Source organism: Dipteris shenzhenensis, chromosome 25 (assembly GCF_047967505.1).
Source record: "Dipteris shenzhenensis isolate YYH24624 ecotype China chromosome 25, Dip_SZ_1.0, whole genome shotgun sequence".
NCBI lineage: Eukaryota > Viridiplantae > Streptophyta > Polypodiopsida > Gleicheniales > Dipteridaceae > Dipteris > Dipteris shenzhenensis.
The window spans coordinates 50,917,850-50,928,737 of record NC_141620.1 but is presented as its reverse complement, the minus strand read 5'-3'; the positions used below and the strand labels follow the sequence as shown (position 1 = coordinate 50,928,737).

The 10,888-nt window shown below is 45.2% G+C and overlaps 1 protein-coding gene across 1 annotated transcript; it reads left to right on the top strand.

Moving 5' to 3' along the window:
- The first annotated feature begins 771 nt into the window (after window positions 1-771).
- LOC147886023 (scarecrow-like protein 1) lies at window positions 772-4,048 on the top strand. Its single transcript, XM_087396063.1, has one exon. It carries the CDS (start codon window positions 874-876, stop codon window positions 3,325-3,327), a length of 2,454 nt encoding a protein of 817 aa, XP_087252189.1. The 5' UTR covers window positions 772-873; the 3' UTR covers window positions 3,328-4,048.
- The last annotated feature ends 6,840 nt before the right edge of the window (window positions 4,049-10,888 follow it).

Below are 10,888 nucleotides of genomic sequence, written 5' to 3'. Positions count from 1 at the left end.
AGCCAGAGATCTTCAAGCTATGTCACTTTGCTTTGCTTCGCAAGCTTGAAAGAGAAATGGCTTTTTAGAGTTGGCTCCACATTCTTTTGGGTAAAGACTCAATTGGCTTTATCAATGTTGAGGAACCTTCAGGAAAATGTGGTGAAAAAAGTTGAAATATTTGTGTGGACAAAGTGGCGTGAAAACGAGGTTTTTGAAAATTCGAGAAAAACCTTTAGTTTTGAGCGGACAGTAATGCTCAAATACAATGTTTTTTTTCAAGACCTTAATATTAAGGGAAAATCCAAATGCTTAGCCGAGATTGGGTCTTAAAATTCTCAAAAATCATATAAATGTCGGGATTTTCAAATCAAATAGGTACATTCTAGCTGGTGCTCACAGGATACCTACAAACTATATACAACAAGCCTGCAAAGTTCGGCCAAGAAAATACACGCAAAAGTCGGTGTGGGCGCTCGAGCACATGAACTCGAGAGAAAAGAAAAATGAGGAGCCGACTTGGAGTGTCCAGAGAAAACCTACAAACGAGATATACAATAAACCTGCAACACTTCCATGGGCATGTGTATAAAATATTTCCTCAAGTGTGTAAAATCTACAAAATGGGAGGCAATCTAGTGATAAGGAAGCAAAAAAATTGGATCCGGGAAAAACTTCAAAATGTTGAAGATGGAGGAGGCTTGGGGGGCAAGGAAACCCCTTGAAAGAGGGAGAGTCTATAAAGCGGGCAAGGACTAATTCATTTGGTTTCAGAAGCAGCCAAAGGCATTCTCATCTTCCTCTTCTTCTTCTTCTCCTTCTTCATCGTCATCTTGTTTGTGCTGGGCTACAGTTCGCCATAGCCAGCTTCTTCACAGCTCCATCGCCTTCGCCATGGAAACTCCTCTCTCCTCGCAGCTCCAGCAGGCTTGGCTCTTCACTCAGCTCAACAAACTCCCCCCCCCCTCCCCTTCTCCCTCCCCTTCTTCCCCTCTTCCTCCCCCTTCCTCCCCCTCCGACTCCCTCTCCCACCTCCACTCCCACCTCGCCGCCCTCTCCCAGTCTTGGTCCTCCTCCCCCCTCTCCGACGACGCTTCCTCCTCCCTCCTCGCCCCCTCCTCCTCCCTCTCCCCCTCCCCTTCCGACGATTCCGACTCCATCATGCTCGACCCTGCCCTCGAATTCATCAGCGACATGCTCATGGACGAAGAGATGGAAGACCGCAAGTGCATGGAGACTGAGTGCATCGCTTACCAGGCTATCGTCAATGGTTTCTATGAGATTTTGGGCGATGACTCGTCTTCCCGTTCTTCTCTTCCAAGCTCCAGCCCCGGAGGAGACGAGAGCGCCGACGATTACAACTGGATCGATGATATCCTGGTTGCAGACCCAGAGCAGGCTCCGGTACCGGATCTGCCATCGCGTTGGCCACCTGATTCTTCCAGTGCTAGTAGCTTCGAGCAAGATGTCAAGCCCTTTTTCTCATCAGGCGGCTCTTCCGACTCCCCCGATTCTCTAGGATATCCTCCAAGCATGCACAGCAATGGATCCTGGAATACTTTCCAGTCAGCTCAAAGTTATTCGGTCACCCCTCTCATGAACGGTTTGGCCAAGTCAACAATCTCGCATGATTCCACAGTTCCTGCCTTGCAAAATTCCGTTGCTGCACTCGATCACGTTGATTTGGTCGAAGCTCTGAATCGCTTTCGCCCAGAAGGTCCTCCTCAATCGTTGCCTCACAAGGCAGCAGATGGTAAGTTCAGGAGGGTCAGGTCTGACGATTTGCAGTACAATACAAGCGACTCCCTTCCCCATATGAACGGGAACGGGAATAACAAAGATGGATTCAGAAGGGCTACCTCAGATAAAGTGCTTGACAAGAGGAGGCAGCTGCAAGAGGATGCTCGAAGCTTTCCAAGGAACTCGATGAACGGAACAGGAGATAGGATTTCTCTATCTGATGACTTTGGGCAGCTGTACGTGAAGAAAGAATATCTGAGCGATGTTGCTGATCCTAAAGGAAATGCTTCATCTCAGAGCTCTGACGAGAAGCTTTCCTTTGTGAAGAACGAAGATCTGAAAGCAGAAAATTTTGCGAAGCTCTTCGGAGAATGGTCACCAAGAGGGAAGAGCTGTCGGTTGTATAAGGATATCAAGGAAACGCGGGCAAGCGTGAAGCGATCGGACAAGCCTGATTCAGTTGATCTTAGAGCTCTGTTGGCGAGCTGTGCTCAAGCCGTTGCAGCTAACGATTTGAGGAAATCAAACGAATTTTTGCAAGATATTCGGCAACATGCCTCTCCTCAAGGTAATTCAACGCAGCGGCTGGCTTATTACTTCGCTGAAGGGTTGTTTGCACGCCTCTCTGGGACAGGACCGCGTTTGTACACGGCAATGTCTAACCACATGCCCTCGGCAGCCAGGATGTTGAAGGCATACCATCTGATGTTTGAAGTCTGCCCCTATGTGAAAATAGCGCATTACTTTGCGAATCAGAGTATATTGAAGGCTGCTGAGGGGGCTTCACGGCTGCACATTGTGGACTTTGGGATTCTGTATGGTATTCAATGGCCATGTCTCATCAGTGCGCTAGCAGAACGCAAGGGAGGACCTCCGTTCTTGCGAATCACTGGAATAGAGTTTCCACAACCTGGGATCAACCCTGCAGAGAGGGTGGAGGAGACTGGGAGACGCTTGGCCGAGTATGCGAGAACTTACAATGTGCAATTCGAGTACCAAGCTATTGCCAGCAAGTGGGAAGACATAGAACCCGAGTCCTTGCATCTGAGACAGGGGGAAGTTTTGGTAGTGAATTGCATTAACAGGCTCAGACATCTCTTGGATGAGACTGTGGTGGCTTCCAGTCCTCGTAAGAAGGTCCTCAGCAGGATGCGCAGCATGAATCCTGACATTCTAGTGATCGGTGTGCTAAATGCAGGCCACAATGCACCTTTCTTTGTCTCGCGCTTCAGGGAGGCTATCTACTACTACTCCAGCAAGTTTGATATGATTGAAACCACAGTAGGCATCGATTGTCCCGAAAGGTTGATGATTGAGAAGGAGTGTATGGGCAGGGATATCCTGAATATTGTGGCTTGTGAAGGTCCAGAAAGGGTGGAGAGGCCAGAGACTTACAGGCAGTGGCAAGCCCGCCTTCAGAGAGCTGGCTTTGAGCTACAGCCTCTGAATCCTTCAGTTGTGTCCAAATCTCGAGCTGTTGTGAAGGCCTGGTATCACAAGGACTTTGGAGTAGACGATGATTCCAGGTGGATGCAATTGGGTTGGAAGGGCAGAATTAAAGTAGCTCTTTCATCATGGAAGCCCTCATCAGCTGCTACTGGCTACTGACAAAAGCAAGTGTTGGAGATGTAGGTTCCCATGACTCATCTCTGTTTTCTGTTGTACTACACAGAAATCAGCATGGAAGCCCTCATCAGCTACTACTGGCCACTGACAAAAGCAAGGGTTGGAGATGTAGGTGCCCGACTCATCTGTTTTCAACTAGCTGTTGTATTAAACACAATTCAGCATGGAAGCCCTCATCAGTTGCTACTGGCAACTGTCAAAAGCAAGTGTTGGAGATGTAGCCCATGGGTCATCTGTTTTCAATTAGCTGTCATATTACACATGGTTCAACATACGAGAGCCCCTCCTGTGTGAGGAGAGCATGCTCTCCTATAGCTGACTGTCTCACCACAGAGTGCTCTGTTAAAGCCATGGATCGAATGGAGTCTGGATGATATGGTCAGAGCTAGCTAAGCAAAAGTTAGCACTCCTCATTGGTTCCATTGTCCCTCATGCAAGGAACCTGAGGCAGCTGACAATTTGGATGATCACCAATTTTCCTCCTTAGGTGTCATCTAGTCACTGGTGTTGTGTATTTGGGCCCATTGAGAAATGGTACCCAAATCTTCTGTTGTGACCGTAATATGTGTGATGCTGGGGGAATGTCCGAGCAACTTAGTCAAATCTTAGGTTCATATCTCTGCGCTCACAAGTATAGTTGTTTTGCTATGCACCTGTACAGTTTCGCTTGCAAATCATGTGTGTGTTTTTCAACTCACCCTACCCTGGTCTGTTCATATCGCTGCAGCCACAACTATATTGGTTTTTCTTCGACTAAAAATCTGTACGCTGCGATTTCTGTTTTCTTCAATTCAAACTGAGGTTTCAAATATCGATTCAACACCTGTCTTTTACAAAACTACAAGAAGATAAGTTGGAAGTTACTGTGGTATCTAGTTATGTTAACAAAATGCTCGACTCACCAACATAGAATCCAAATGGTAACGCCTATTGTAAATGGGAATTGGTAACAAAGTTGCGGAGACCAGCAAGCTCCTTGAACCCCGAAATTATATGTTGGATTTGTCGAGTATATCAAGCCACAAGAAGTGTAAAGCAAATACATGAACCAAGCCCTTGACAGCTTGGCATGGCAATGAACCTGTGATGTGCGACTCTATTAGTAGCACAATGTCAGGTTGTGCATATGGAATCAAACACCTGATAGAGCCCATTTCTTGGTGATAAGGAATGTTTTCTTTGGCCCCTTATATAGGAGAAACGCCCGCAAGGGTGGGAGTGGTTTAGCATCTGACATTTAGGGCTGTTAAGATCATAGCGAACAGAGAAAACTGGGCAAACGTACACTAAGGAAATGAGAGCGTAGGAACTGTCAATGGAAGTGAACGATAATGAGAGGGGACAGGCTCAGCCAAAACAGCTCTGGCGTCAATGCTGAGTTGGAAGTGGGTGGTTTTCCCTTTATTGTCCACCACAAAAGCTACCTTTGTTTCATTGTCAAAATGATCGACAAACTACGCCACCAGCTGGAGATCTAGGTAGCAAGGTAGGCGGCGGTCCACCATTGGCATTAGCTTGAGTGCCTCTAGGTATGGTACGACCTCTGGATCTTGCAGATAAAATAGGCAGAAGACTAGATTTGGCTTGTATCTGTACAAGGAGTGGACCACGACTCTTCCAAGGGCTTCCAGCCATTGTTGTCCGAGAGCGGGCGTGATGCATGTGGTCACTGCATGTTCCGTCTAGAGCGGTGCTGCTGCGATTGTGGTCTTTCTTCTTTTTGTTGGTCAAGTGGTGGTGTGACTCGGGCTCTGGGTCAGGATTTAGCTCCTCTTCGGTGATGGGGCCTGGCAGGGGAAGAGACACAGAAAGAAGGGGGAGCTACAACGGTAGATGGAAGGTAATAGATCCTAAATAGGTCACTCAGGTCAGGGAGTTGTTGGAGCTGGAGTTCATAAAGTTTTGACAAATTTGGAGGCTGGAGATAAGTTGCAGGAAGCCAGGAATGTTTCTAAATTCCTTTTGCAAGAGTCTGGTTACAACTGCTTATTCACGTTTTATTGATTTCTATTTCAGCGTGTGCTGATTTAGCTATCTTAGCGTGCGCTGAAACGGCAACTCAACGTGTGTTGAATTAAATCCTGTGCTGAAATGCTTTCTCCACCTGCGCTGAAATGGGCCATTGAGTTATTATTTCAGCATGCTCTAAATTGCCAATTTAGTGTGCGCTGAGTTATCCTTATTTCAGCGTGGTGTTCCAGTTGGCTATTTTTGGAAAATTTTGGACTATTTTGGACACTTGACATTCTTTGAAAACTCTCGATTTGAGTTTTAGAGGTGTGGGTTGGTGATGTTGGACAGAAGAAAGGATTCACCTTGAAAATGAAACCATGAGGGGGAACTCGAGTTTTATGCTTTCATGTTTGAAGATGTGAGTTTATGCATGTGTTGACCAAATGGACCCTTGGGGCTAGAACATTCCCTAATGAAGTAGTGCATGTTGATTTTGTGGAAGCCATTGATGACGGGGACATTGTGATTATTGAAACCTAAATAGTGATGAGTGCAAGTCAGTGTCAAATGGGGGTGGCATACTTAGTTGCCAACCAAGATGTTAAAGGGTTGGTAAGTCGGGCCGCTACCATTCATGGAGAGAGATTTGTTGTAGACTCCTTGTTTTTGTCTTGTTGCGGTCAGGTTAGCATAGGGTCAACCTTTATATCAACGGGACTTGTTGGGGGGGTGTAGGATCGGGGCTTTTGTAGCCATAATCGTTGGTGCTTGGCACGTTCTTCTATTCTTCTTAGGGTGAGTCTTTGGCAAGGCACATTGTCGGGAGGCAGACAAGGGGTTGGCACCTTGCAGTGCTTGTGTTGGCTCCTCTTGGTTCTTCCTCCTCCAAACTTGCTTTACATGGGGTCAATGGGGTCATTTCAGTTGAAATGAGGCCTTCGACAAGGATGGACTTGCAAAATTCCTTAGGGATCAAGAGAGTTGGCAACAAGGGAATTACCGCAACCGTTGGGTGCAACTTCTTACTCTTATCTTTGTGCCAAAGAGGCACCACTGAGGTGTTAGAAAATACCCAACAGAGGGTACACGCAGCGGAAGACTTATAGTAATGCCCAGGAGCTCACACAGTGTGCGGTGTGGGTGTGGAATCACAAACTTCTTTACTTACGTGCATTCAATAGATGTGCAGACTCATCAATAGACAATGAACCGGCCAAATAGAGAAACCACCAAAATATATATATTTCCGTCCAGAACTATGGACACAATACAAGAGACAGATCCAGAGTCCCACCAATGGTGTGGTCCTTTGATCTTACCACAAGGTCCTCCTATCAGCTGGCTATCTCTAGACTCGAGCCCGCGTGCTCCACCTGGAACTTCTGTAGACTTTCCGTCCTTTGACCTCAGCTCCTTGCTGCCCTAGAAGATAGCCAAGGTCTCAGGCACATCCTGCCCTAGGTCTCCCTCCCCCACGCACTCCTCATTTGGGGGCTTACAGATGGGGAGGTGACCTTTCCAACATGAGGTGCGGCCACCACTCGTCAAAGTTGCCATTCACCCTCGCCAGTCAATCTGGCAGTTGATGAGATAACACCAAGTCTTGCCCGAGATTACTTCTTACTCACTAGTTCCACTAGGCAGGATTAAAAACTATGTCAATTGCATGATTATTCATAGACATTGTAATGGTAAAAACTCAGTGTAAACTGCATGATTAATCACAGACATTGTAATGGTGACATAACCCATGACCTGCATTGTGGGTCCCCTTATAGATCTAATGTTAGCAAGTTGAGGGGTGATAGGTACCTCCAGTAATCGTTCCCATACATCCTAAGCAAGGAAATTGCGGTTAGCTCTCGAGTCCAACGTGTGAGTTGTGGTGCTCAATGACTTGAGCCTTGCAACTACACACACAACTTCGCTAGATCGATTGTTAGTTCATCAAAAGTGTTATAATTTTTTAGGATAGCCTTATAAATTGTCATGATTGGCTTTGGACGGAGCTTGGCATTTCTAGCCTTAGCCTCCTCTTGGCCTATCTCTTCATGAGCGCAAGCTCTTCTACTATTCCTTTTCACGATGGATGGCTTGGAGAGTTTGTTGAGTTAGTGGACAATAGTGGCATTTAAGCTTACTGCCATTGATATACCCATCCAGTTCAATTCCATTGAGCATCACAATGCGGTACATTTCTTGAGGAGTAATTTCTACAACCAGGCACGGCAGACCCATACCACGATACTTCAACTTTCATTTAGTATTCTTACACTATATAATAACGCAAGGTCACCTTTGTTGAGGTCCTTATTCTTTAATTTGCGATCAAACCAAAGTTTCCTTTGTAACTTCTCAACTTTCATGCCTTACGCAACTCTTATCCTAGTTTCATCAGCTTATAAGCCGTCGTATGAGTGTTTGAGGAGCATAGGCACTCATCTGTTGAACGTGATGGCCTGCCTTTGAGTCCGTCTGTCGTTGCTACTATGCTAGCCCATACAAAGTGGAGGCGAGTCATGGGACTCTCTTTTGAGTTGATTGAAGGTTTGCTTGGGTTGACAGAGGTGTTGATGGGCTATTGTAGGACCGTGGGAGCTGGTGGTAGCTGTAGTTCATCTGAGCGTGTCGTTGGAGGCATTTGTCGCACAGATAGTTGCTTGCAAGAGGCTTTTTGATGAGTTGGAGAAGCCACCTAGCAGGTGGAGGTTGCAGGTTGTGTAGCACCTTGGTTGCCCTTGTGCTTTGTTGAAGCTTGGGCTTTGACGTTGATGCTTGTCTTAGCTCGTGAAGGAGGTCGTTGCGCCTTGGACGTTGCTATAAGTACTTGAAGGTCTCACAAAAGTCTCTCTCTCTTTCTATGGTTTTCACAAACTCTCTTGCTCTCCAAATATCTCTCATAAGGGAATGAACTTCTCTATTAGGAGTGCTCACAATATAGCTACATGTACACTATGTTGTATTGAACATAAACATGTGAACCCCTTAGGGTTAGGGTTAGGGTTAGAGTTTGCCCCTAACACCCTATCTAGATGGTGCAATTTACACCATCCTTAACAATGTCGTGGGGATCTTGAAAGCATGCCAATGGAGACTCCTACTTCAAGATACTCCTTGTGGGAGCTATGCAAGTATGAATGGTCCAAATGTGTCACCCAAATGGCTTCTAAAGTTGTTGCCAGAGTGAATCCACAAGAGAAAAAGGGGGAGAAGGGATGGGAGAGGCGGGAGGAAGACGGAGAGGGGAAGGGGAAGGGATTCAAGAGACAAGAAAAGGGTAAGGGGATGAGTTGCAATCACTAAAGGCAAGAGGCAAGAATAACATAAGACACAACTCTTGAAAAGGAGAGAGACATGTATTCCTCAAACCTTGCATACAACAACTGAAGACCAAAGTCAAACTTTTGGGCATTTATACATACCACCTTTCGAATGGAGGGCCAACCCAATACTCTCATTCTTTTCCTACCTCCTCTATTGTAATGTCCCTAGCTTTTAAGATCTACTTTGGTCGATATGGCTCCAAGGAAATTCCCCATAAAATTCTTAGGCACATTGTGCATATTTACAAGATTACATGGGAAGGCGAAAATGTGACAATGTGAATCAGGGTAGTTAACATTGGATTTTTTCAGAATCTTCAAAAAGCCAAAGTGACTACCAAAAGGTCCATCATGAAAAGAATCTAATTAGAGATGATGACAACTGGTCAATACATATATCCAAGGCTAAAAAAGGGGGCTGGTGATAAGTAGGCCATCTATCAGGTGAAAATATAAAGGCGGCTTGTTGGACTACAATTGTTGGCAGATGTTGATGGCATCTGGATCTTGTTCTTGTAGAAACTTTAGTTCGTCCACTATAGGGAGGGTGGGTGAAGAATGGGGGATTGGAATAGGCATCCGGGAAGCCATAGGTAAGGAGTCATCTGTCTGTACAACGGCAATATGGGACCAAGAAATGGCATTAACAATTTGATTGAGTTTTCCCAGAAATGCGAAAAGTATGGTCTTGAAGCAACAAAAATGAACGGGACAAATGGCCTTGCAAGTTCTGTTTTTTTCAGGAGTCCTTTTAGAGCTGCAAGATCAGCATGTACTTCAAAGTTGGTGCCATGGACATATGGGTGGAGATTGAAAATGGCCCACACGATGGTTAGACATTCCAACTTTATGGCATAATATTTCTTTTCTTGATTCTGGTAGTGCATGACTGAGATAAAGGATCAGACGTAGATGGTCAACGTCACGGCATTGCAAGAGAATGGCCCTTGAATGATCCTCAGAGGTGGCATAGTAGAGCATATTCCTTGAGGATGTTGCAGATTTGATCAAAGGCATCCTGACATTGTGGGAGACCAAAGGGATTTGGCATTTTTATGCAACAAATCTTGTAATGATGCCGATAATTGTGCCAATTCCAACATGAAATGAGCACTAAAACCTACCATGCCCACAAATTATTGAAGCTTCTCGGCATTGGTTGAACTAGAAAATTGTGGAGAGCCTTGAACTTTGCTGGATCAGGCCGAATGCCATCGTTTGAAATTATAAATCCAAGATATTTTAGTTTGGACTATGACTACTTGCACTTCTATGGGTTCAATTTTAAATTATATTGTTGCAAGAGGTATAAAACTTGCATAAGGGCATCTTTATGCTCGTTCTAGGAAGCTATATATATGAGAAGGCCATAACATTGAATTGGTAGAGGCCAAAAGGAGTGAATAAAGCAATCTTGAGAAATCTTCAATCTTCACTGGGATCTGCCAAGAATCCTATTTTAAATCGAGTGTCCTAAAGAATTTTGAATGTGCCACAAAGAGGATCTAGATAGCAGCTCTCATGATTGCCAGCACATAGCGGATGCAGTGTGACTTCAACCTGGGGGATGGTGGCATGGCTCACAATGGGCGGTCATGCTTTCATCATTTTGATCCAACCTCTCTAGCTTACAAGGTCCAAGGTAATATGTTTCCAAGATTAAGCGATTGCCAGAGGACACTGTATGGGAGATAGCTTCCAGCATCACTACTTGGAACGTATGAGTTTCCCACTACAATTTGGTGATGGGAGGCCACCAGGTTTCCCTAGAAGCCACCCTCATCACCATCTAGTGGGACATTAGATTCACCCTGTGAGCCGTTTGGGAGCACATGACTCTAGGTTCTAGAGCGACTGCTGAAAAGTGCTTTTGCAAGGCTTTGCTTGTAGGCATTTTTTATATCATTACTATGAGAGGTTTTCATTGGATGTATAACCCACCACCTTGGTTGTTGTTATCCCCTATTATAGAGTCTCCCTAGGCAGTGACTTGGATTCGTTAGAATAAGGATAGTTTTTATTTTTGACAAGTAGGTTCTTGTTTCTTCTTCCATGATTAGCACCTTCAGATTGTTGATTTGTATGATTGATTTTCAAGACTTAATAGAATTTCTTTTATCTAGAGGGAAAAAAAGTAACCCTAATTCTGGGTCTCATAGCAGAAAGCAAAAATGTGAGATGCTTTTCCATCTCATTTTCTAGTATCTGGCCTTGGTCCATGCTAAGTAGGTCTTGTACATATCACTTGTAGGAACATGATAGGGGTG

What these genes read in the sequence shown, in the direction of transcription:
- LOC147886023 (XM_087396063.1), top strand. Translation starts at nt 874, where the DNA reads ATGGAAACTCCTCTCTCCTCGCAGCTCCAGCAGGCTTGGCTCTTCACT.